General features: G+C 39.8%; 1 protein-coding gene across 1 annotated transcript in view; it reads right to left on the minus strand.

The window, feature by feature from the left end:
• MYH15 (myosin heavy chain 15) overlaps positions 1-26,860 on the minus strand; it is a gene marked incomplete at both ends in the record, with an annotated part of 154,377 nt that overhangs the window by 3,946 nt on the left and 123,571 nt on the right. Inside the window, 7 exons of the mRNA XM_080799011.1 lie at positions 112-246; positions 1,109-1,204; positions 16,442-16,546; positions 19,514-19,684; positions 21,786-21,911; positions 25,957-26,160; positions 26,369-26,561. Of these exons, the coding sequence (XP_080655137.1) occupies positions 112-246; positions 1,109-1,204; positions 16,442-16,546; positions 19,514-19,684; positions 21,786-21,911; positions 25,957-26,160; positions 26,369-26,561 (1,030 nt within the window). The remainder of the gene's footprint in view (positions 1-111; positions 247-1,108; positions 1,205-16,441; positions 16,547-19,513; positions 19,685-21,785; positions 21,912-25,956; positions 26,161-26,368; positions 26,562-26,860) is intronic.

Below are 26,860 nucleotides of genomic sequence, written 5' to 3' on the forward strand. Positions count from 1 at the left end.
CTCTTTAAAGTATTTTAAAAAATAATTTCTTGTTCTACTGGTCTGTGTGATGACATGAGCTCTAAACACACACACTTTAAGAATTACAACAGAGTTGTATATCTGACATACCTTTTTTCTAAACTCCTTTTCTTTGATCTTGAGTTTATTGACTTGAGATTCTGCTATCTCTGCCCTTTCCTTAGCTTCATTCAACTCATGCTGCTGCTTCTTATACTTGGAAAGATATTGATTGGCTTGTGCTTCCTATAAAAATAAAAAAAAAAAAAAAGAAAAAATATCCCTGTGCCTGCATAGTCATTTTTTCTGCTTTGACATGAAAAAGTTTAAAAATGTGTGAAAAGAATCTAAACTTCTGAGTATTGAATGGAATATATTTTGGTATGATATATATGGATTCAGACTTTCTACTAGGCATGAGATCCATTTTTATAACCACTGTTCTCTGGAAATTTAGATCAGCACGTTCCACATGTTACATGTAAGAAAACCACAAATGTTTCATAATCAGTTAAACATCCTGGTTTTTCTTTGAGTAGTGGGGGTTTGTCTTTAACCATTATACAGGTCAACAGGTAATTTGTGTTTTAGCCTGAATCATTGAAATAATCCAAAATCTCTCAAGAGATATTAGGTATAAACCAATATATATGGTACTTATGAATTATATTCTATGTAGCTATGGATATTAACCCAGGGTTGGCAAATACATTTCAAATGATGGTTGTCTGGTTCAGTTATGTCCAGGCTCATCAGGAAAAAGGACTATGAGGCACATTTATGCTCACCCAAGGTTTTGGGGTAGGAAGGCCCCAAGGTGACTACCTGGCCAAAAATTCACCTATATAACACCATGTTCTTACTGGACTCTATTCTTGCAATGCACGTGTTTGATTATAACCACAAGGTTGAAGGCAGTGCTCTGACTCCCTGAAAGGAAAAGTAACAATTTTCTGAGCATGGGTTAAAGCTCTAGTTTGAGAAAAACTGGAGAATGAACAGACTTTAAGCTGAGCTGGTCCTCTCTAGATAAAATACTCACATATCTCCATTAATCAAGAACAATGGCTGGGAAATCCATGAGACTGCAACAGCCCCAGGTACTTACTGCTGCCTCCATTTGCTGCTTGTAACTTTGTACTTGCAGCTGAAGTTTATCCACCAGAGTCTGCATCCTGCTCAGATTTTTTTTGTCTTCCTCAGCCTGAAATGCATAAGTGAATATATGAAGATGATTTGAATGATCCAGCAGTCTGCATTAGGAGTTGCCTTATATGAAAATAAGAGTTAGGAAACTTTATTAAGCAACATATTTTAGTTGTGATTTTAAAAATGGGTCTAACTTTACTCATCCCAAGTTTTGAGAAATTAACACAGCTCTGAGCACTGACAGCCCTTTCTCCTGATCTCAGAACTCCAGAGCCTACTAATCTCTCTCTAGTCCTCTCTCACTAATCAAACTAACTCTTTCCTTGAACTTTCTAACTGACTCTTGGCTTTGGATAATGAAACCATAGAAAAGGTAAGTTTTCTGGAATTCTGGTGTGGGCATCACCAGAGAGAGGAAAATTCTGTAAGCGGTGGGGACGTTGGTGTGTACATTCTCATTGCTTCCATTGCAATCCAGACTTGGGCTAGAGAAACAAAATCTACTAAGGTAGTGTTTCTCAACTGTGCTCTACAGAGCCTTGAGTATTCTGAGGAAAAAGGAAGGGAGAGGTATGCAGGCAGGCAAGTTTCTGCACATCCTCCAATTTACTATGTCCCTTTAACTAGAATATCTCCATTCTGGAACTGTTGAACTTCCCGAAAGAAGAACATCTCAACTGGCTGATGGCTGAGATATTGATTTAATCAAGACCTACCCCTGCTGCTCAACTTATTTTCCTGTTTTCATCTTACAATATTTCATCAAAGGTCAACACCTTTGATGACTTTCATGGTCTTTCCACCTACCTTCCACTACCTCCCACAAACTTCCTCCACTCTTACCTCACAGCTCCCCTGCTTATTCCCACCTCTGTAAGTTCAGTCAATATCCCCTCCCCCTGGACACAGCACAGAAGTAATAGAAACACCCAGTCTTTCCACGAAAGAGGCCTCTTTGCTTACCTTAGCAGCAGAAGGCTAGGGGCAAGCTTCTAATTTAAACACATCAAGGGGCTGACTGTGATACTCTCCAGATACTGGAGAGGCAAGTAGGCATCATATTCACACTTGCCCCCTACCTCACTCCAGGTTTCTCATATCTCTCAGGAAGGAGCTTGTGCATATTTGACTCCCTAGTTTTGTGGCTGCTGCCCAGGGAATACCTCATGAAGGCATGGCTCTAGTGGCTAGTGGGACTTATATTCATGGGTCCCATAGGACTGCAACAAACAAAAACTGCTTAACCAGCTGCCCCTTCCCCTGCCATGGCACAGTATAAAAGGAGCATACTGAAATGCCATCATTCTGTAAAAGAGACCAATTTATTTATCTTAGTAACTGTGACTGAGGAGTTCGCTTCTAATTTAACATACATCAAGGGACTGACTGCAATCTTCTCCAGAGACTGGGAAGCTGGTGGGCCAGCTTTATGCTCTCCATCTGTTCCACCCTTGCTTGCTGATGCTGCCAAGAAAGGAGCTTGTGTACAGATCTGGTGCCCTGGATTGTGTAACTCTCTCCAGAAGACACATCTCTTGATAGCCTGGCTCTGGTGGTCAGCAAGGTTTATGTCCACAGGATCAATGGAATGGCAGCAAACAAAGAAACTTCTTAAATGGCTAGCACCCCAAGTCTCAGCACAAAGAAAACAGACAGAAATGTCCTCCTCTCAGTCTTCCCTTAGAAGAGGTATATTTGCATGTTTTAAAAGCTCCTACCTGGAAAGGAATAAATGAAACAAGATTGGATCGGAAGGGAGACAAACCATAAGAGACTCTTAATCTCACAAAACAAACTGAGGGTTGCCAGGGCAGGGGGGTAGGGAGAGGGTGGTTGGTTATGGGCACTGGGGAAGGTATGCGTTATGGTGAGTGCTGTGAAGTGTGTAAATCTGGCAATTCACAGACCTGTACCCCTGGGGCTAATAATACATTATATGTTAATAAAGATTTTTTTAAAAATTCTTAAGAAAGGTCCTACCTGAAGATCAGCTTCCAATCAGCCTGCATCTAGGTACTGAGATCTCCCCTTTGGGACTCTATTAGGCTAGGACATCGTCAACTATTGGGAGCCATTAAGATCAAAGAAGACTGCTTGGACAATTACAAAGATTTTAGGAACAACCAAGAGCTAGAGAAGGGTTGAACAATAAAGATCATCTCCTACATGAGGCCTCTCAATCACGACTGGGAGAGGTATCTGTTTTATGTAACACATAGAAACCAGTACAGAGAAACAAAGAAAACGAAGGAACAGAGGAACGTGCTCCAAACCAAAGAGCAAAATAAACTCTCAGAAAAAGAGGTAAGTGATTTACCTGATAAAGAGTTCAAAATAATGGTCATAAAGATGCTCACCAAGCTCAGAACAATGCATGAACAAAACAAAAATTTCAACAAAGAGACAGAAAATATAAGAAAGTACCAAACAGAATCACAGTGATGAAGAATACAATTAGTGGACTAAAAAGTACAACACCAGACTAGGTGAAGCAGGAGAAAGGATTGGCGAACTTGAAGACAGGGCAGTGGAATTCGTCTCATCAGAACAGCAAAAACATAAAGAATAAAATAAAGAGTGAACACAGCTTAAGCGATTTAGAGGAGAACATCAAGCAGACTAATATTTGCACTATAGGGGTCCCAGAAGGAGAATAAAGAGAGAAAAGGACAGACAAAATTTGAAAAAAATAATGGCTGAAAACTTCCCTAACCTGGGGAAAGAAACAGACATTTAGATCCAGGAAGTTCAGAGACTTTCAAATAAAATGAACCCAAAGAGGCCCACACCAAACCACACAATATTAAATTGTCAAAGTCAGGGAGAGAATCTTAAAAGTAGCAAGAGAAAAACAACTTGTTACATACAAAGGAAACCCCATAGGACTGTATAAGCAGATTTTTCAACAAAATCTTTCCAGGCCAGTAGGAAATGGTATGATATATTTAAAGAGTTGAAAGGGAAAAAACAAAAAACAAACAAACAAAAAACCCGCCAAATAAGAATACTCTACCCAGCAAAGTTGTCCTTCAGAATTGAAGGAGGGATAAGTAGTTTTTCAGACAAGAAAAACACGAAGGCATTCAGTGTCATTAGACTGACCTTATAAGAAATGTTGAACGGAACTCAGTAAACTGAAATGAAAGGGCACTAATAAGTAAAAGAAAATGAACATATAAATTTCACTCGTAAGGATAAATATATAAAATTAAGGTAATATAATGCTGTTATGGTGGTGGGTAAATCACTTATACATCTAGTATGAAGGTTAAAAGAAAAAAAAAGTAAAAAGAACCAACTTCCAAAATCTGTTAATGAATACACAGATAAAAATATGTAAATTGTGACATCAAAAACATAAAATGTGGGTAGGGAGGAGAGCAAAAATATAGAGCTATAGAATACATCCCAATTGAAGCTTAAAATAGACTATTATAAATACAGGTTGTTTTATGTAAGCCTCATGGTAAAAGCAAAGCAAAAACCTGCAGTTGATACAGTAGATACACAAGATAAAGAGAAAGGAATCTAACCATACTACAGAAAATCATCAAATCACAAAGAGAGCAAGAGAAGAAAAAGGAAGAAGGGAATTACAAAACAACCAGAAAACTAACAAACCCACTATTATGTATATCCCCATCAATAATTACTTTAAATATAAGTGAGCCAAATTCTCCAATCAAAAGACAGAGTGGCTGAATGGATAAAAAAACAAGACTCGGGGTGCCTGGGTGGCTCAGTGGGTTAAAGCCTCTGCTTTCAGCTCAGGTCATGATCTCGGGGTCCTGGGATTGAGCCCCACATCGGGCTCTCAGCTCAACAGGGAGCCTGCTTCCCCCTTTCTCTCTGCCTGCCTCTCTGCCTACTTGTGATCACTCTCTCTCTTTCAAATAAATAAATAAAATCTTACAAAAAAAAAGACTCATCTACTTGTTGCCTACAAGAGATTCATTTCAGATCTGAAGGCACACATAGACTAAAAGTGAAGGAATGCAGCAAGATATTCCCAGCAAATGTTAACCAAAATGAAGGTGCGGTAGCTACATTTCTATCAGACAAAACAGATGTTAAGACAAAGATTTTAATAAGAGACAAAGGTCATTCTATAATGATTAAGGGTCAGTCCAACAGGAGGATATAGCGTTTATAAATATCTATGCACTAATATATGAACATCTACATATATAAAGCAAATATTAAAAGAGCTAAAGGGAGAAACAAACAGCAATACAAAAATAATAGGGGATTTTAATACCCAATTTTCATCAATGGATGGATCATACAGACAGAAAATCATTAAGGAAACATAGTCCTTAAACAAAACATTAGAACAGATGGACTTAACAGACTGTATACACTCCAACCAAAAGCAACAGAATACACATTATTCTCAAGCATGCGTATAACATTCCTCAGAATAGATCATATGTTAGTCCACAAAACAAGTCTTAACAAATTTAAAAGCACTGAAATCATACCAAGTGTCTTTTCTGACCACACAGTATGAAACTGAAATTATAAGAAAAAAACCCAGAAAATTCACAAATATATGAAGATTAAACTACATCTCTAAACAACCAATGCATCAAAGAAGAAATCAAAAGAGAAATAAAACACACACACAAAAAATACCTTGAGGCTTATATGCGACTAACGAATCGTTAAACTCTACCTTTGAAACTAAAACAAAACAAGAAGCTGTTCTTTAAAATACTTTGATGCTGTATTGTTTATCACATAAATGTTGGTACCTCTAATTTCTTCATTGCGAATTTTACCTCATCAATATAAACTTACTTTTTCTCCATTAAAAAAAATACCTTGAGGCAAATGAAAATGGAAATACAACATACCAAAACTTATAGGATATAGCAAAAGCGGTTCTAAGAGGGAAGTTCATAGTAATAAATGTCCACATTAAGAAATGAAGAAAGATCTCAAATAAACAACCTAACTTTATGCTATAAGGAACTAGAAGAAAAACTAAAGACCTAAGTTCTAGAAAGAAGGAAATAACAAATATCAGAATGAAAATAAATCAAGTAAAGACTAAAAAGACAATAGAAAATGAAACTAAGAGCTGTTTTTTTTTTTAAAGATAAACAAAATTGATAAATGTTTAACAAGATTCACAAGAAAAATAGAGAGGACTCAAAATTAGAAATGAAAGGGGGAGACATTACAACTGATGCCACATAAATACAAAGGATCATAAGAAACTACTACAAACAATTAATATGCCCCCAAATGGATAACCTAGAAGAAATGAATAAATGAATTCAGTAAGGCTGCCAAATACAAAATTAATATACATAAATCTGTTGCTTTTCAATACACTGAAATGAAGTAGCAGAAAGATAAATTAAGAAAACAATTCTACAGATTCAATGCACTCCTTATCAAAATACCAATAGTATTTTTCACAGATCTGGAACAAATAATGCTAAAATTTGTAGAACCACAAAAGAACCCAAATAGCCAAAGCAATCTTGAGAAAGAAGAATAAAACTGCCTCAGATTTCAAGATGTACTATAAAGTTATAATAAAACAGTGCAGAACTGGCATGAAAATAAACACATAGATCAACTGAACAGAATAGAGAGCCCCAAAAGAAATTTACACCTAGATAGTCAGTTAACCTATGACAAAGGCAGCAAGACTATACAATGAGGAAAGACAGTCTCTTCAATAAGTGATGCTGGGAAATCTGCAAAAGAATGAAACTGGACCACTTTTTTACACCATACACAATAATAAACTCCAAATATATTAAAGACTTAAATGTGAGACATGAAACCGTAAAACTCCTAGAAGAAAAGACAGGCAGTAATCTCTTAGATATCCGCCTTAGCAACACATTTATGGATGTCTCCTATTTTTAATTTTTTTAATTTTATTTATTTTTTATGGGTATGTCTCCTTAGGCAAGGGAAATAAAAGCACAAATAAGCTACTGGGATTATATCAAACTAAAAATCTCTTGCACAGCAAAGGAAATCACCAGCAAAACAAAAATAACACCTACCAAATGGGAGAATATATCTGCAAATGATGTACCTGTTAAGGGGTTAATATCCAGAATTTATGAAGAACTTATATAACTCAACACCAAAAGCCCCAAATAATCTGATTTAAAAATGCGTATTGGACCTGAATAGACATTTTTCAAAGAAGGCATATAGATGACCAACAGACATAGGTAAAGACGCTCAACATCACTAATCATTAGTGAAATGCAAATCAAAACCCCAGTAAGATACCACTTTACACTTGTCAGAATGGCTGGGAAAAAAGAAAGAAAGAAAGAAACATTTGTTGGCAAGGATGTGGAAAAAAAGGAACATTCATACATTATTAGTGAGAATATAAGTTGGTGAAGCCACTAGGGAAAACAGTATGGAAGTTTCTCAAAAAAATCAAAAATAGAAGTACCATAGTAAATATCAATCCAGTAATGTCCCTACTGGGTATTTACCCAAAGAATACAAAAGCACTAATTTGCAAAAATATATGCACCCCATGTTTATTGCAGCATTATTTACAATACCCAAGATGTGGAAACAACCTAAGTGTTGACACAAAGATGAATGGAAAAAGATGTGGTATATATATGCAATGGAATATTACTAAGCCATAAAAAGGATGCAATCTTACATTTGCAGCAACATGAATGGACCTAGAGGGTATTATGCTAAATGAAATAACCCAGACAGAGAGAGACAAGTACCATATTATTTCACTTTTATGTGTAATCTAAAAAACAAAATGAAGAAACTAACAAAAATAGCAAAAACAGAATCTTAAATACAGAGAGCTGGTGGTTGCCAGTGGTTTTGGGGTTGAGCAAAAGAGGTAAGGGGAGTGGGAGGTACAGTCTTCCAGTTTTGTAATGAATACGTCATGGGATGAAAGGCACAGCATAGGGAATATAGCCAATGTATTTTAATAGCATTATATGGTGGCAAATAGTAACTACACTGTAGACAACACAGCATAACATCTAGAGATGTCAAATCACTATGTTGTACACATGGAACTAATATAACATTCTATGTCACCTATGCTTCAACAATAGCAACATTTTAAATAAACTTCCAGCTAGAATCACCAAGAAAAGAGTGAGGACTCAAATAAAATTAGAAATGAAAGAGGAAACACTACAAATGATACCCTAGAAATGCAAAGGATCATAAGAAAGTATTATAAACAGTTATATCTAAAAATTTGGACATACTAAAAGAAATGGATAAATTCTTAGAACATACAACCTACCAAGACCTAATCATGAATAAAGAGAAAATATGAACAAATCAAAAACATAAGAAACAACAAGTTTGGCAAGGATGTGGAAAAAAAGGAACCTTCTTACCCTGTTGGGCAGAATGCAACAGCCATTGTGAAAACGGTATGGAGTTTCCTCAAAAAATTAAAAATAGAAATAACCTAAGATCCAGAAATTGCACTACTGGGTATTTTACCCAAAAAATACAAAGACATTAATTCAAAGGGATACATGTACCCTGATGTTTACTGTACCATTATTTACAATGAGCTATGGAAGCAGCCCACAAGTCCTTTAATAGATGAATGGATAAAGATGTGGGGTGTGTGTGTGTGTGTGTGTGTGTGTGTGTGTATTCAGCCATATTAGTGGTGTATTATTCAGTCATAAAAAAGAATGAAATCTTGCCATTTACAACATGGACAGAACTAGAGAGAATAATGCTAAGTGAAATAAGTCAGTCAGTGAAAGATGAAAACCATATGATCTCACTCATATGTGGAATTTAAGAAACAAAACAAATGAGCATAGAAAAAAAAAAGGAGAGAGACAAACCAAGAAACAGACTTTTAATTACAGAGAATAAAAAAAACCAGTTACCAGAGGGAAGGTGGGTGGAGTGATCAGGGAACTAGAGGATGGGGATTAAAGAGTACATTTATTATGATAAAAAAATAAAATGATAAAAACAAATAAAACTCAGGCACCTGGGTGGCTCAGTTGGTTAAGTGTCAGCCTTTGGATCAGGTCATGGTCCTGGGGTCCTGGGATCAAGTTCTGCATTGGCTTCCTGCTCAGCAGGAATCTGCTTTGCCCTCTGCCCCTCCCTCCACTCATGTGCTTGCTCTCTCTCTCTCTCTCTCTCTCACACACACACACACACACACAAATAAACAAATAACATCTTTTAAAAATTTAAAATCAATCAATCAATCAATCAATCTTAATACAAAAAAAAAATTGGAGCAGACCAATTATAGCAAGGAGATTGGACTAGTAATAAAAAAACTTCACAAAAAACAAAAGTCCAGGACCAGATGTCTTCATTGGTAAATTCTTTCAAATGTTTAAAGAAGAATTAATATCACTTCTTCCCAAATTCCTTCCTAAAATTGAAGAGAAAAGAACACTTCCAACACCTTTTACAAGGCCAGCATTACCCTGATATCAAACCTTAAGAGAGAAAGAGAGAGAAAAGAAAGAAAATTACAGCCCAGTATCCCTGATGAACATATGTATGAAAATCCTCAAGAAATTATTAGCAAACTGAATTCAATGATACATTAAAAGGATCATATGCCATGATCAAATTGGATTTATTCCTAGGATGCAAAGATGGTTTGACATCTGCAAGTCAATGTGATACACCACATTAACAAATTGAAGGACAGAAATCATATGATCATCTCACTACATGCAGAAAAAGCATTTGACAAAATTCAACATCAGTTCATGATAAAACCTCCTAACAGTGTAGGTATAGAGGGTTATCTCTCAAGATAATAAAGCCTGTATATGAAAAACTCACAGCTAACATTATACTCAATGAAGAAAAACTAAGATTTACCTCTGAGATTAGGAACAAGACAAAGATGCCTACTCTTAGTACTTTTATTCAACATATTACTGCATGTCTCAGCCAGAGCAATTAGGCAAGAAAAAGAAATAAAGAGCATCCAAATGAGAAAGGAAGAAGTAAAACTATCTTGATTTGAAGATAATATAATAGTATATGTAACAAAACAAAACAAAAAAACCTAGACTCCACCAAAAACTATTAGAAATAATAAACAGCAAAGTTGCAGGATATAAAATCAACATACAAAAATCAGTTGTGTTTCTGTACACTAGTGACAAACTATAAGAAAGAGAAATTAAGAAAACAATCCTGAAAAAAAACAAAAAAGAAAAGAAAAGAATAAGCCCAGTGCACTGGGTGGCTCAGTCAGTTAAACATCTGACTCTTGATTTCAGCTCAGATCATGACCTCAGCATCCTGGGATGGAACCCGGGATGGGTTCCCCAATCAACACAAGTCTGCTTGTCTCCGTCTCCCTCTGCCCCTCCCCCTGCTTGTGCTCACTCTCTAAAATAAATAAATCTTAAAAAAAAAAAAAAAAGAAAATTATCCCATTTACAAATGCATCAAAAGGATAAAAATACTTAGGAATAAATTTAACCAAAGGGATGAAAGACCTGTGCCCTGAAAACTATAAGACATTGATGAAAGAAATTTAAGATGACACAAATAAAATGGAAAGATATTCCATGTTCATGGATTGGAAGAATTAATATTAAAATGTCCATACTACACATAGAAAATTTACAGTTTCAATGCAATGCCTATCATAATTTCAATTGCATTTTTCACTGACATATAACAAACAATTTTAAAATTTGTATCGAACCACAAAAGGACCCAAATAGCCAAAGGAATTGAGAAAGAAAAAAACTCAGTGCCCCATGCTACCTGATTTCAAACTGTATTATAAAGCTATAGTAATCAAAACAGTATGGTATTGACCTAAAAACAGACACAAAGAAACAAATAGCCCAGAAATAAACCCACATATAAATGGCCAATTAATTTATGACAAGGAGCTAAGAATATACAAGGAAGAGTATCTTTAAAAAATGGTATTGGGGAAATTGGACTGCCACAGGGAAAAGAATGAAACTAGACCACATTCTTATACCATACACAAAATTAGCTCAAAATGGCTTAAAAACTTAAATGTAAGATATGAAACCATGAAACTTCTAGAAGAAAACATGGGTTAAGCTCCTCAAAATTGGTTTTGGCTATGAAATTTGCATTTGACAACAAAAACAAAGGCAACAGAAGCAAAAATAAATAAGTGGGACTACAGCAAACTAAAAAACTTCCATACAGCAAAAGAAACAGTAATAAATAAATAAATAAATAAATAAATTTTTAAAAAGGCAACCCATGGAATAGGAAGAAATATTTTTAAATACTGTACCTGATAAGGGATTAATATCTAAAATACATAAAGAACTCATACAACTGAATAACAAAACAGAACAAAACTGAAAACAAAAAATACGATTTAAAAAAATGGGCTGAGAAACAGAAACGCAAAGATGCTCAGCATCATTAATAATCAGGGAAATGCAAATCAAAACAACTATAAGATATCACCTCACACCTATCAGAATGGCTAAAATAAAAACAACAACAAGAAAAAGGGAGAAAAAGGAACCCTCATGCACTGTTGGTGGGAATGTAAACTGGTGCAGAAACTGTGGCAAACAGTAAGGAGGTTCCTCAAAAAATAATTACCATATGATCCAGTAATTCCACTACTAAGTATTTACCCAAAGGATATGAAAACTCTAATTCAAAAAGATATATGCACCCTTATGTTTATTGCAGCATTATTTTCAATAGCCAAAATATGGAAGCAACACAAGTATCCATCAAAAGATGAATGAATGAATGAATGAATGAAGAGGTGGTATATATATGCATAGAATGTTATTCAGCTCTAAAGAAGAATGAAGTATTGCCATTTGCTACAACATGGATAGATCTAAAGGGTATAATGCTAGGTAAAGTAAGTCAGTCAGAGAGAGACAGATACCATATGGTTTCACTCATATATGAAATTCAAGAAACAGAACAAACAAGCAAATACAAAAACAGACAAATGAAAAGCAGACTCTTAAATATAGAGAACAAAGTGGTAGTTACCAGATGGGAGGTGGTTGGGGGGATGGGTGAAATAGGTAAAGGGTATTAAGAGTACACTTATCTCCATGAGCACTGAGTAATGTATAGAATTGTTGAAATACAATCTTGCATATCTGAAGCTAATATAACACTGTACATTAATTATACTGGAATTCTAAAAAATGAACAGAGGATGTGTATGGACGTTTTTTTCAAAGAAGATATATATATGGCCAATAGGTGCATGAAAAGGTGCTCAACATCACTAACCATCAGGGAAATGCAAATCAAAATCACAATGAGATATCATCAAAAAGACAAGAAATAACAAGTGTTGAGAAATGAGAAAAGGGGATGCAACCTGGTGTAGCCACTGTGGAAAATGGTATGGAGGTTTCCTCAAAAAATTGAAAATAGAACTACCATATGATTCAGCAATCCTACTTCTGGTTATTTATCTGAAGGAAACAATCACTATCTTAAAAAGATATCTGCATCCCCATGTTCATGACAGTATTATTTATATAGCCAAGACATGGAAACAACCTAAGTGTCTATCAACAAATGAACGAATAGGGGTGCCTGGGTGGCTCAGTGGGGTAAGTGCTTGCCTTCGACTCAGGTCATGATCTCAGGGTCCTGGGATCGAGCCCTGCATCGGGCTCTCTGCTCAGCAGAGAGCCTGCTTCCTCCTCTCTCTCTGCATGCCTCTCTGCCTACTTGTGATCTCTCTCTCTCAAATAAATAAATAAAATCTTTAAAAAACAAACAAAAAAACAAATGAATGAATAAAGGAAATGGGGTATGTGTATATACACGCAGAGCGGAATATTATTCAGCCATAAAAAAGAAGGAAGTCCTGCCATTTGCAATCCTTAAGGGCATTATACTAAGTGAAATAAGTCAGAGAAAGACAAATAATATATGATCTTACCTAAACGTAAAATCTAAAAAACCAGACTCAGAAACAAAAAACAGATTGGTGGTGGGGATATAGGGGAGTGGGAAAAATGGGTCAAGGTAGTCAAGAGTTACAAATCCCAGTTTTAAGATGAACAAGTCCTGGAAATGTAATGTTGAACATAGTGAATCCAGTTACCTATACAGTGTTGTATATTTGAAAGTTGCTAAGAGAGTAAATCTTAAGAGTTCTCATCTCAAGAAAAAAAAGATTTTGTAATTATGTGTGGTGATGGATGTTAATTAAACTTGTGATAATCATTTCACAATGTAAACAAAATCAGATTATATTGTACACCCAACATTAATGCAACGTTATGTGTCAGTTTTATCTGAATATAAATAAATAAATACATGAGTAAAGACATAAAACTTCAACCAAGCCATTTGCATCGCCTAGCATGCTTCCCCACTCCACCTTAAAGTACAATCTGACAGTAGAAAATTCATTACTAATTTTACGCTTACTAAGGCAGAGACCAAGATATAAGGAAATGAGACAACTCTATTTTTTTAATAAAATCTATTCTCTTTTCATCTGCCTGTCCCTCTCTGTCCCAGGTTTAAGAAATTTGAAGACTCATAGAATTATGTGTTTATAGGAAGTTCTAAAACCAACAGCAGTTTAATTGCTTAAACCCAATTTACGGAGGCCAGTAAATTTACTGTGTGGTCAAGGAAGCCACAAAGAAGAAAACTGAAGAAGGCTAGAAGCGGTTGCTGATGTTAACAGTGTTCCTCCCACTTGAGAAGGCAAAGCCTTTGTCAGGCTTAGGTTCACAACCCAGCCCTGTGGTAGGCACAGTTGTACACAGCTCAGTTTCCCTTCAAGCTGTGAGGTGGGCACTTACCAGAAAACCTCCAGCTGTAGCACGTTTGGGAGTCGCTGTAGCATTCACATTGAGATCACCACTCCCCAGGGATCCCCCAGCCAACACCTGGGCCCAGCAGTTATGAGGATCTGGCCGTCACTGCCCAACATGGGGCTCCTTTCCGGGCAATCTTTGTGTAGGAGACTGCTCAGAGGAGCGTGGCAATCTGCCTCTCCTGGCTCATCTTCCTTCCTTCACCCTTTCCTTTCATGGGTGTCAGACTTGCACTGTGGACTAAAGGCTTTCTCTGCCTGACTCTCCTTGCTCTCCCCTTTGTCTTTCCAGGTGTTATGTCCAATAAATCTCTTGTACTTCTAGAACTCTATCCTGGCACCTGGTTCCCAGAGAAGTTACCCCAAATCCCATTTTGCTTCCCTTTCTCTAAAAATGAAGATACCATATCTGTAATTAGATTTGTAAGGATTAAATAACATCTATACATAGATCCTTGAATATAGAAAGCAGTTGAAGATAAAATGGAGCAGGTGGATGGGGGTTGCTGAAAAACTGTCTGTACCTTCTATAACGGTTATAAGTTCCTAGTCCTATGTCTTGCTTTATAGCACATTATTCTGGGTACTGAAGAGAGAAAATCGGATGAGCTTCTGAATGCTCAGTGGGGACTGGCCATACAACTATAGTGGTTGGGGTCACACTCGATTCCCTTTCTAATATAGTAGGATATTCCCAGAGGATTTTTCCTCGGAAAGCAAAACCACATTTAGGCCCCTTTCGAAATGACATCTTCAATTGGCACCAAAGAAGCACTATCACGAAACACCCCGCCTCATAGTCCTGGTGGTTATTTTGATGTTAAAGGAGAACAGACTGGATCCAGTTGGCATCTATCTTGGATATTTCAAAACCAGGTACTGATATCAAGGAATGTGGAGGGCTCACCAATGGCTTTTTAAAGTTACGGTGCTTAGCTTAGTATCTTGTGTGAAACAGGTGCTCACTAGGTGTTACCTGATTTAACAGCAGAAAAATCATTGTGTAATTGAGTAGATAACACTCTAAGCACTGTGCAGACACTTGGAAGAAATGAAGAACTATTCCTCCACACTAGTACCTGAGGGAACAATAAGGTTATTGCTGAGAACAAAGAGAAAACACAATAGAACAAGAATGCATTCCTGGGGACAATGAAAACCAAAAAAGGATAGCCTTGGTGTTTTGTTCTATAATGAACTTGTCTTCAGAAGAAAAAAATGTCTGAATAATCCATAGGAAAACAAAGAGAAGAAAACCCCAGACGTTATTAATAAGCCGCACACGTGGCTTCCTCACCCTCCTCAAAAGAAGGGCGGGGACCACCTTTCTCCTGCTCCTAAGCTGTTTACCTCCTTTGCGGCACATACCAGGGGCTCACTCCTGGGTGGTTTCGGTAGAAGGAGCACAGTCTAGAGAAGCGCCAGACTAACTCGTCTTAGAAAAGAACCACTTATTCGGTAAAGACGAGCTGCGCAAGTAGCTCATTTCATCTTAATTAGCCCAAGACGGGGCTTCTGAAGCGCTCTGCTTCCTTATCTACACTATCCTTCCTGCTGCGAGGGAGGAAGATGTTGGCGTCTTGAACAGCAACTCAGCCTCAGGGACCAGAAGCAAGACGGGCAGATCCTAAGGTGCTGTGAAAGTGGGCGGCCCCTGGAGTGAAGGTGCCTTTTCGCCGGCATGAGCTAGACCATGCGGCAGGAGAGGGCTAGAAAGTGATGTCTGGCGTCCGTGTTCGACAACTGGGATACACGCCCCAACTCTGTGTGGGGAAGACACGAGGCCCCCGAGGGGCCTCTGATCTCATGGACTCTACGGGCCCCTCCATTTGAAGGGAAGACAGGTTAGAAAATGAAAATGAAAGGAAGGATGATCTTGTGGCTTCAGAAATGCCTTAATTCCTGGTAAGAAGCCTTCCCACTTCTCTGTTATTGCTGGAGACCGGCGTTGGGCCACAGGAAGAGGAGCTGAGAGCTCGGGAGGCCCGTCGTGAACCGTTGCTGTGTGTCCACCACCTTGCACCGGCACCAGACAGAGTCCTTGGGGGGCCTGGAGGGTTTGTGCCACCAGAGACTAGGGGTGAGGATGTCCCCTGCTCCGGGGTAGCCAGGGTCCCATGTCACCTGCCGGCTGAGGAACCCCCCCCCCAACTCTCTGTCGGCCACTTCATTTACACGTTGTTCTCACTCAGCCTCTCACAGGAAGGCATCTTTCTGCGCGTGCTGTAGACGTTATGTGTGACAAAACCAGCACCGTATAAATAGCTTTTCGCTTCTAATTGCGACGTGCTGCTCCCATTTTGCTCCCTGTAAGCTCTGAAAAGGGACCGTCCCAAACCCCGAATAGCACAGAAGCCCTGGGATTGTCAGTCAGTGTCTACCGCTGAGGGAGGGCAAAGATGGGGAGAGAACAGCAGAAGACCCGGAAGGCCATTTCAGGCTTGAAGGAGCATGTTTCTCCAGCACCCCAGTGGTTTCCAGGAGTACCTGATAGGTCAACTCTCTGACGCATCGCTCCAGCCTGCGGGCTTCCTTCTGGGCCTCCGCCCTGCGACGGATTTCGTCCTCCAGTTCACCTTCCAGTTCGCGAACCTGCAACGAAACCCTGACCTCAGACCACAGGCTGGCAGCCAGCAAGCCAGGGTGACATCGTATTTGCCGACTGGCATGGTCCTTTGCAATAGAATGACGACATCATCTAGAAAGATGTGTTCACTCTCCGGCTGGCCATGATTAAACAGGGCCCCGTCTCTGGGACCACTGGCTCGCCAAAAGCGAGTGGATTAAATTCTGTGGGTTTATAAGAGGCCTGTTTAAACTCTGAAGGCTGTAAGAGGCTCATCCACGCAGAAGTGACAATTCTCCTGTTAGATCACAAAATATACATATATGCATGTGTAGGAACATCGGTGAGTATACAGAGAATAAGCTACATAGAGCACCCTTTAAGGATCCAGCCACTTTCCATAAAAAAAAAAATAATAAATAAAAAATAATAAAATAAAATAAAATTAAATTAAAAAATAAAAAAAAAATTTAAAAAAAGGATCCAGCCACTGTGCTTTGTGGTCTTAAGCTGCCTTCTCCATGGTCAGCTCTGACTCTCTGAAATCTGACCTTGAGACTCTGTGGCAGATGCAGAACGTGCCGCCCGGGAGCCCTGTTGTGTGGGCGAGCTATAGTAGACTAACAACCTGCTTGCAGCCTGATGGAGTCCTCTAAGCAAAGTTAACATTCATTCAACAAATATTTTATGCCAGCCACACACCAGACCCCAAGGCTAGAGATACAGCTGTGCACAGAACAAACAAAAATCTCTCCCCTATATGAACATACATTTTAATGAGGGGGAACACACAAAGCAGGATATAGAATATGTTCAGTGGTGAGTTTGGCGAAATAAAATGGAAACGGGGGTAGAGACTTGAGGGAGGAAGGGTATTGGTTGCTCTTTCTCTTCCCCTCGATGTCCGTGGCTCTCTTCCCTGCCTTCTTCTTGACACAAATGCCACCTTCTCCACAGGGCCTCCCTGACTATCCTTTTAAAAATTGCAGTCTAATGCCCGAGGCAGGAATGTGCCCGGAATGTCTGACCCCATCTCTTACTCCCTGCTTCCCTACCCTCCACTTCAGACACACTGTTCTAGTTCTTCCTCAGGGAGGGCAAGTCAGCAGGTATACAAGTTCTTTATAGATGAAGCCCATTAAAATAATCTTCTAACCCCCTATCATACAGGAGCCTAATACACAGTTCTATCGGATGAGATGTGAGACGATGAGACCCCCTTTAAGGTGAGGTTTTCTCGCATGTATTTTTAAGTGTATTAAAACTCCTCTGGGAAAATCACTATTACATCAAACCTTAGACATCATATAATTTTACCTGTAAATATATTATTATGTAATCCTAACAGATAATAGTATTATGATTATGTTTTTAAGAAAATTTATCATAATTCCTTAGTATCAGCCGATATCAGGGGCTCATTGCTACTGAGTTAACACTGGTTCTAGGACTTAATGGTGGAGAAAGAGCAATTAGAACAAAATTAAATCCTGCAATCTTAAATTTGAATTGGAAATACCAGTATCAATCCTGTATTATTTTTTTACTAGGGAAAAAAGACATATTCTAAGTTCTTTAATTTTATACCTATATGTTTTTTTCTCATACTAAAAAGCTTGGTTCTTATACAATAAAGATTAAACAATTATTGGTTAAAGAATTATATTAGTCTTACTCATAGTAGTAATGATAAGATATCGTTATTTGAAACTGCAAGTACGGTACTTCATTTGCTATTTTTTTTCTTTTGTCCTTAGATGTATCCCATGAGGCATGTACAAAGCACTATGTTTAAAAGTCACTGGGAATAATTCATCTGTGGGTTTTATGCTCCCCAAATTGATACACAGTTAGCTTCACTTGTTTCTATTTGTGTTAACATTTTAAGGATTGATTTGTTTTATTCTGCTCTTTGATTTAAACTTGTTTTTTAATTAGGAAGCATGTAAATGTTTTATATGATTTTGCAATCAAAACAATGGAACAAGTTTCATTCAGAAGGTCTCAGTTTCATCTCTGTGTTCTTCTCCTATGGGTAGCTATTTTTATTAGTTTTTGTCTAATCCTGTCACCCTTTCTTTTTGAAAACCTAAGCAAAATGTGTATGTGCGCCCATCTTCTAGATTTCCTCTGCTCTTGCACAAAAGCTTGTGATGCTACCTATTGATGGTGACTTTTATCATCATTGTACCCTAGTGGTACAATGGGATCTCCAGAACCTACTACAGAGCTCTTCCTCATTCCTAATTAATGAGCATGATTATATGGAGGTACCATGGATGTGCATTGGAATTCTACTGTATGGATATACCATAAATGTGCAAAAACAATACTGTATTTGTCAGGGACCCTTCTGAACCATCAAGTCCCAGTGAAAGTTTCTTCCTCTCCTCCTAGCATTTGTCACCAACTTGTACATAGTCATTGAAATCGATTCAATAGTCAAGAGAGATCTTTCTATTTGTTGTTAAGCTCCCTGAAGGCAGGTGTAATGTCATTGTCGTCTGCCCTTCCTATATCTTCACCGAGTATTTCTTCATCCTTGATTTAGTTGCTTCCCTTCCACTTTCCCTGGCAGATAAAAAATGTGCCTTCTCTGCAGAGGAAATAACAGGAACGAAGACACAGAAGCAAGACTGCACAGATGCAGCCAGCAGGTAACCTCAGCTGTGGGGAGCCCTGAGTTGTTGTGGCTGAATGGGAGAAGATGCATTCTCACTTAGCAGGAAGAGGGGAGGCAGAGTTAATCCAGTCCAAGAAAAGTCTTGGTTGATGGCCCAAAGTCAAACAAGAATGAATAAGTATATTGAGATCTGATGCTCTCCATGATCTACAAGTGCTAAAAAGCAGAAGTGATTAGAGAAAGAGGGAACATTTGGAGTGATATTCCAGGATAAGAACTTGAACCGGAAAAAAAAAAGAAAGAAAGAAAAAAAAAAAGAACTTGAACCAGGAGTCGTCATGACCCCATCATGACCCATGCAAACGCCTACCCTAGATTCTAATTTCTGGATTTGCTTTCTCTTCCCCGTCATGGCAGTCTGTTCAGCTTCATCCAGCTTTTTTTGTAAGTTTTTAATTGTCTGCTCCATATTCTTTCTCATCCTCTCCAAGTGAGCATTGGTGTCTTGCTCCTTCTTCAGTTCTTCTGATATGTTCGCTGCCTAAAACAGAAAGAAAGGAGCTGGGATAAGATGGCAGCCAAGTGACGTTCTCATTTCCACCCACAATCTTCAGGTCATGATTTGACCAGATGTCATGTCTTCCTCTTTGTAATAATCTCCTCCCACCCCTCTGTCCCTAACTTGGGTCACCCTCATGTGTGTCAACAATATGGCAGTCAAGATGACATCAGCTACCAGAGAAACTGGGGTGAGGGGTAGCAGAAACTATCTAGAGATGAAGCACTGCATGAACATTGCACAACACAAAAGAAAGCTGACCAACCGGAACAACAGATCTGAGCGGACGAAAGCCTGGGATGTGCCCTGTAATATCTTGCACCAGGACAAGTATGGAAGGATGCCTATGAAAATCTTTCACATCTCACTTTTATAATTCTGTGATTCACAACAGCAAACAAGTTTAGGCTTCAGGAATTTGGCAGCTACGGATGCTCTCAGTGCCAATAATCTGGCACAAAGAAGGTTAATTCTTGTTTGTGAAGCCTGCTCTTGGCTTTGGCTATGTGTACAAGGGCTTGATGTCTCGACAAAATTATTAAGAACTGGTTCATGAATCTCTCAGTGCATTTAATGTAAGAACACTGTCCTCCCAGCCAAAGCTTCTCTGTCTATCAGGTTACCAACCATCTGTATAATTTAAGTGTGAGACGTCTGTGCAGATGGTGAGGGCAAAGAATGAATTATGGAGGCAACTCTGGGTTTTGCTATGTGGGGTTGGGACTCAGAGCTGAACTATTAGAAAACTGGAAGGTGGGGGAAGAGGTAGTGAGGTTCATTTTTCAACATTGTGAAGAAACTCTTATAAAGGCACGTGAGAGCAGCTAGTCTTCATAATGCATGACTGCATACATTTCCCAAGCTGGAGTAGACACTCTTTTCATCCCATTCTCTCTATGTGGATTTTCATAAATGTTAAGCATATTATTTTCCTCTTGGCCATCAAACATTTCCAAGCTTTCACACACCTCTTTTCCATCATGAAATGCCTGCCTTGATACAAAATGGCTGGGTGATAGGCATGCTTCTCTATTCTTAGAGAGGGCTGGATTCTGCAGTGACCTGGTATCCAGGGGTTTGGTGCAAAGGTTTTGTTTAGCTCCTCAACTGCCAAATAACTCGGGCGAATATAGACATAAGCTCTTCCTCTCTTTTGAATTTTAAAATGACTAATATAAAATCTAGTTAAATGTCTTGTCTCCCCAGTTCCACTACCCCTTTCATCAAGAGGACCAGTTTCCATTCACATAGCAAAATCAGGGCTGCTGCACATAGTCGGGCGTTGATGGACTACACAGAGTCACTTGATGGGGAGAGAGTGAGTGGAGGCTGCAGTTGAGGGCACACTCTGCTCAACAAGCCTGGGACCCGCAAGATCCTCCATCTCTCTCTGCTCATTTTTACGCTGAGTGTTACCGTCTGCTTGCTGTGCCCTTTGAGAGCAGTGCTGCATCTGCCCACAGGGGGTGCCCAGCAGTGGCCTTTCTTCCCTCCCCACAAAGCTTCAGACAAGGCTGGCTGCCAATGCTGAGGTTAGTGCCACTTAGGAAAAGCACCCCCATCCACAATTTTAAACTTTCAAATAAAGAAGGTACACCAGCCCTGGAACCCTTCTTTACCAACCTGATGGTGCTACTCAAACAATAGTATGGGCTGGAAGAGATAAGTGAAATAAGCTCTCTTTCCAGATCATCATCATTCAAACCATTACAGATACTAAGAAAATAGCTATTTGTAGGGACATCCAGGAAGAATTGTTTCTAGACTCTAGATGTATTGATTCACAAGTGGAAAGTGGCTTACCTTTAAAAAACACACACAAAAAAAAACCCTCTTGCTTTCATGAGGTTTTGCTTATAGCAATTCAACTCTCCCTTTTATTGTCTGAGTAGGTTGGAAGGGAGGAGCTAATTGGCCTAATTTTTCAAAATGGGAACAGAGAGGCAGAGGGGTCAGCTAATCTGCTTCTGGCTGTATGGAGAATCAATGGAATTCTTTTTGGCCGCAGATCTGCCTCTGCCCCTTGTCTACTGCTCCGGTCAACTCTGGAAGACAGGAGTGAGGAAGCAGTCAATGGACCCACCTCAGTGGCGGCCTTCCTGACCTTCTCTTCTGCATTTTGACACCTCTGCACTGCCTCTTCGGCTTCTTTCTGCATCCTGGCAACATCAACCTCCAGTTTCTTCTTCTGGCTGAGGAGGCTAGTGTTCTAAAGCAAAGCAGCACTCTCATTAGGCAAGTTGAGACCACCGATGCAAAAGCCAGCTGGTCGGTGGCGGACATGCAACGGGAATGGGCTCTGGCTGGGAGCAAGTTCCGTTCTAAGCAGCAAGTCAGTGTACCAGTCCTTCCAACCCCAGGAAGCCACACTAGAAAACTCCCCTGTGCCAACAAAGGCGTATTTGAATGGAAGGTATTTCATTCATTAGAGGCTCGATATCAAAGAGATAGTTTGTCTGAATAAGAAAGTAGAAATGGATCCAGATAAGCTACAAACCCCAAAAGTATATTCAGTTTTCAACTTGTTGAGGAATACGGTTTTCTGCTTTTTGTTTTTTGATGTGGTAGAAACAAGTGTTCCAGAGCACAGGTCAGGGTCAGCGGCAGATATCTGGGGAGCAGGAGGTTGGGGTATAAAAATCAGTTTCCAGCGGTGCCTGGGTGGCTCAGTGGGTTAAACCTCTGCCTTTCGCTCCGGTCATGATATCAGGGTCCTGCGATCGAGCCCCGCATCAGGCTCTCTGCTCGGCAGGGAGCCTGCTTCCCCCCACTCTCTCTGCCTGCCTCTCTGCCTACTTGTGATCTCTCTCTCTCTGTTGAATAAGTAAATAAAATCTTTTTTAAAAAATCAGTTTCCAGTATGCTGCTCCAGGAAAAACAAAAACAAAACCAAAAACCACGCTTCCTCTTTATCTGCCTCCCTTTCTACCTGACTTTGCAGTGAGGAGGCGGGAGGGGTAGCTCAGATGAGTCTCATCCTCTAGCCCTTAGGAAGCCTCCACCACAGCGGGGGGATGCTTGGTGTTCTGTGGCTGGTACTGCCCTAATTCTTTCTTTCCTGGGTTATGACACTAGAGGCTGAGGCTCCCTTTGCTGCTATTTGGCCCATGTTTGAAGCACAGCTTTTCTGAGGGTGTGAAACCTTGCACAGAGAATGTAATATAAAAAGCACAGGTTCCTATTTTTGATTTTTCTTCATTGTCCTTTCACTTTTCTCTAGCGAGTACCTCTCTCAGAAAGCAGATTGTACCTTGGAAATAGAAAGATATTCCAGCCTCATAGGCTCTGCCCTGCTTCCTCAATGGCATGAAGCATCTTCATCAAGGCCACCATGCTCTGTCCTCCCAGAGAGCTAGGTTCTGTGCCCCCGAACCCAAGATTTTCCCTGGTGGCGGTGGTGGTGGTGTTGAGGATAAGTGTATTTTACTGGGTATTTTCTGGATGCTCCCTGTACGTAACTCCATAGAAACTCTTTCTGTGTAAAGGAAGGTATAAATATAAATGCTGACTTGTTCATACATGGAATCATTTAAAATCTGCTAGAGAGATAATTGCCAAAACGTTTTCAAGCTGAATGACTCTAACTGGTTCTTTTGGGGAGGAAGGGGTTTAGGAGATATTGTGCAAGAGGGCAAACTAGACGGTCACAGCTTGGGTTTTAAAAAGAGCACATGTAGTCAGTCAAGGATAAGTTTGGCCTTGTATCTTTATTCTAGGCTTAGAAGTCTAGGAATGCAGAAGGGACTAAGAAGGTTCCATTAAAGGTTCATTATGTCATCAAAAGATTGACAGCATTCTATTAACTGCAAGGTGCCCCCACATGATTAATGTTGGGGAGAGGTCCTCGTGAGCAATGTAGTATCACCAGATATGCTGGTCTAGACAAAGTAGTATCACCTAGATTTGCTGGTCAAAGGAACCACCAGCAGCATCACCTGAGAATTCATTTGATTCCTGGGTCCCACTGCAGAGATTTTCATTCAGTAGGTCTGAAATGAGACCTGAGAATTTGAATTTTTGTGTTAGTTTCTGTTATACAGCAAAGTGTCAGAAACTCTGCTCTAGAGATCAGGTTTCCACGGCCTAATTTTCTTTTTGTTTTTTCAAATTCATCTCCTCCTCCCTGTGTCTGCTTTTTCTCTGGTTGATGTGCTCAGTTCTCTCTAGGCTAGTGTTTTTTCATCATATTGGGACCCACTGGTGCATTATCAGTTATAATAGGCATGGCAAATGATTTATTACCAATAGCTATTAAATACTACAGATAGATGATTACTTTTTAAAAATTCAATATCCGACTTTATAAGAATCCTGCTCATTGTATTTAGAGACGCTTTCCTGAGAGAGAACGAAAATGTTGAAGTGAGTTAGCCTGCCAGGAATTATGCAGAACACACAGCCTACTTGTTCCGTATCACATGGTATCTAAAGAAGGTTGTGCCATGCACAGTGTTTTGATGGACACAAAAATCAAACTGTAGGCACAAACTAATCGCAATGCTTTCTAGCTGGTATATCTTCGGCTGATCCTTCCTTGTCCCCAGTATTCCTAGGAGGGGGCACAATTGGCATTCTGGGAGGGCCAGTTCTTTGTGAAGTAGGATTATCCTGCACCTAGCACAGTTCTTTGTGCGGTAGGATTATCCACACCCAGCACAAGCATTAGGATCTCTGAACTCTGCCCAGTTAGCGGCATCCTCCGGTGACACTCTCCAGTCACTGTGGCAACCAAAGTGATCCCACAGACGTTGCTAAATGCTCCAGGTATGGCAGCTCTGCCTACTCCACCGTTCACGGCACTCACCAGGTTGAACTTCCCAAAATGAAAATCTGATCATTTCACTCTTAGCTACTGGAAATTCTTCAATGGATCCCATTAACTACTAGACAGAATTTAAGCTGCCTCAGTCTCAGACTCAAGGTTCCTGGGGACCTGGCTCTCCCTGCCTCTTAACATCATTTCTCTGATCTCTCCTACCTCCGCCTCACCATGTTCGAGTGAGTATAGCAGTTTCCCTCAATAACCCAAATCTCCTCCTCCCCCATGCTTCTGTCTTTGGTTTCCAGCTGCAGTTAAGCATATTGTGTATCTAGCTAGGTCTAGGACTGTCAGAGAAGGCTTTCTGTAGCAATGTGCTTGCTCTGACACTACACACCGGCAGTGGGTTGAAGTTCCTCGCTTAGGTCTTGCTTCTTTAGGATGATAGGGACATGCTGCATGGATACCATGTATATCTGCTCTGGTTACGGTGGGTGCCCTGGAAATGTTGACTGATCCATTTACTGTACACGAGGGTATCTCCTGGTTCTATGAGAATGGCAAAAGATTTCAGAATTCTTGCTTTGTGTCACTTACATAACCTTCCATGAGATACCAGAGTCCTGACAGCTCATCAAATCCGTCAGCAGCCACTTAGAATTGTTAGAAATCTCCTGGCTCTGAGGCAGGAACATTAAAAAAAAAAAAAATCCTGAGATGCTGGGAGAGCATGGAGCTTGGAGGGAACAGGAGAAGGAGGAAAGTGGTACTGGTACTAGGGAATGTTCATGTCTCTCCAGAATCCTGGCTATCAATGCTCTGAGAGTCCATTCTTTTGGACTTAGTATTATGGGTTATATTATATGCTCTCCAAAAGAGATGCTAAAGTCCTAACCCCAGATCTCTGAATGTGACCTTATTTGGAAATAGAGTCTTTACAGAGGTAATCAAGTTAAAAATGAGATCATTAGGAGCTGTCTAAATCCAATACAACGGATGTTCTTATAAAAAGGGGAAATTTAGACAAAAATATGAACAGAGGAAAAATGGTGCTCAGACACGGAGAGAATGCCATGTGAAGGCAGAGGATTGAAATGATGCAGCTATAAGTTAAGAAGGACCAAAGATCGCCAACAAACCACCAGAAGCTAGAAAAAGGCAAGGAAGAATTGACCTACAAGATTCAGAAGGAGCATGGCCCAGCCGACACCTCAGTTTCAGTCATCTAGTCTTCAATACTGTGGAAGAATCAATTTCTGCTGTTTTAAACCACCCAGTTTGTGGTCCTGAGTTGTAACAGCTCAGGAAACTAATACATCTGGGAATAAATGAAGAGTGTACCCACTGCTTTGCTGCCAAAGACTTAACCTATGCCTCATATGCCATACCCAAGGCCTGACATGGCAACTAGGTATGGTCCAAGGCTGAACAGTAGGAGGAAACAATGACCTTCACACCAATGACACAGCTAATAGGGAGAATGTATGAGCCTCACCTGGGTATGGAAAAGATTGATTCTCTCTGTGGCCTGTAGGAGCTCTTCCTCTGCCAGCCTGCGCCCCCGTTCTGTCTGCTTGTACAAGGACCTCAGTTCCTCTAGCTCAGAGTGGAGAAGAGAGTTGTGCTTCTCGGCCATAGCCACCTGCTCCTTCAGCTCACTGTTCAGGAGCGTGCTGTCATCTAGCTGTACCCGAAGGTCCTGTGAGAGAAAACACAGGCCTGGGGCACAGACCACTCTGGGTTCAATGGGCTATGCACCTGCAAGTCTGCTCTGAGCAAGGCTCCATCAGTTTAAATTTAAGTATGTTCCTGCTCTCTTGAAGGATTAGATTTGTTGCCCTTACTTTCATTGCTCAATACAATCGGTCTCTCGGTTTGTTTATTCCCTGCCCCCATAGTACATATACCTTGATCTGGGTCTGAAGCTGGCCCAGGGATTTGGTTGTTTCTGACACCTTCCGGTTGGCACAGCTAAGCTGAAGTTCTGTCTCACTGAGGTCCCCTTCCACATTCTTCTTCAGCCGGGTCGCCTCAATTCTGCTTCTAGTTTCAGAATCCAGACTATACTGCAGGGAGTCAATAGCACATTGCTGGTTCCTCCTAAATTTAGAATAACATTCAGGGGGAAAAAAATCATGCACCCAAATTAAGAAAGGTTACCTGCTGTGTACATAATAGTTTAGGAAACAGAAAAAAATGAAAATTCAAGAAAAATTCTGGGGAATTAACAAAATGAGTCTAAGGTTGTCATTTAAAAACAGCGGTTGGGGCACCTGGGTGGCTCCATCAGTTAGGAAATTGAAGAGTTGAAATCAACTCTTGATTTCAGCTCAAGTCGTGATCTCAGGGTTCTGGGATCAAGCCCTGCATCCAGCTCTGCAGTCAGAGGGGAGTTGGCT

The sequence above is a fragment of the Martes martes genome (assembly GCF_963455335.1).
Source record: "Martes martes genome assembly, chromosome: 1".
Classification (NCBI taxonomy): Eukaryota; Metazoa; Chordata; class Mammalia; order Carnivora; family Mustelidae; genus Martes; species Martes martes.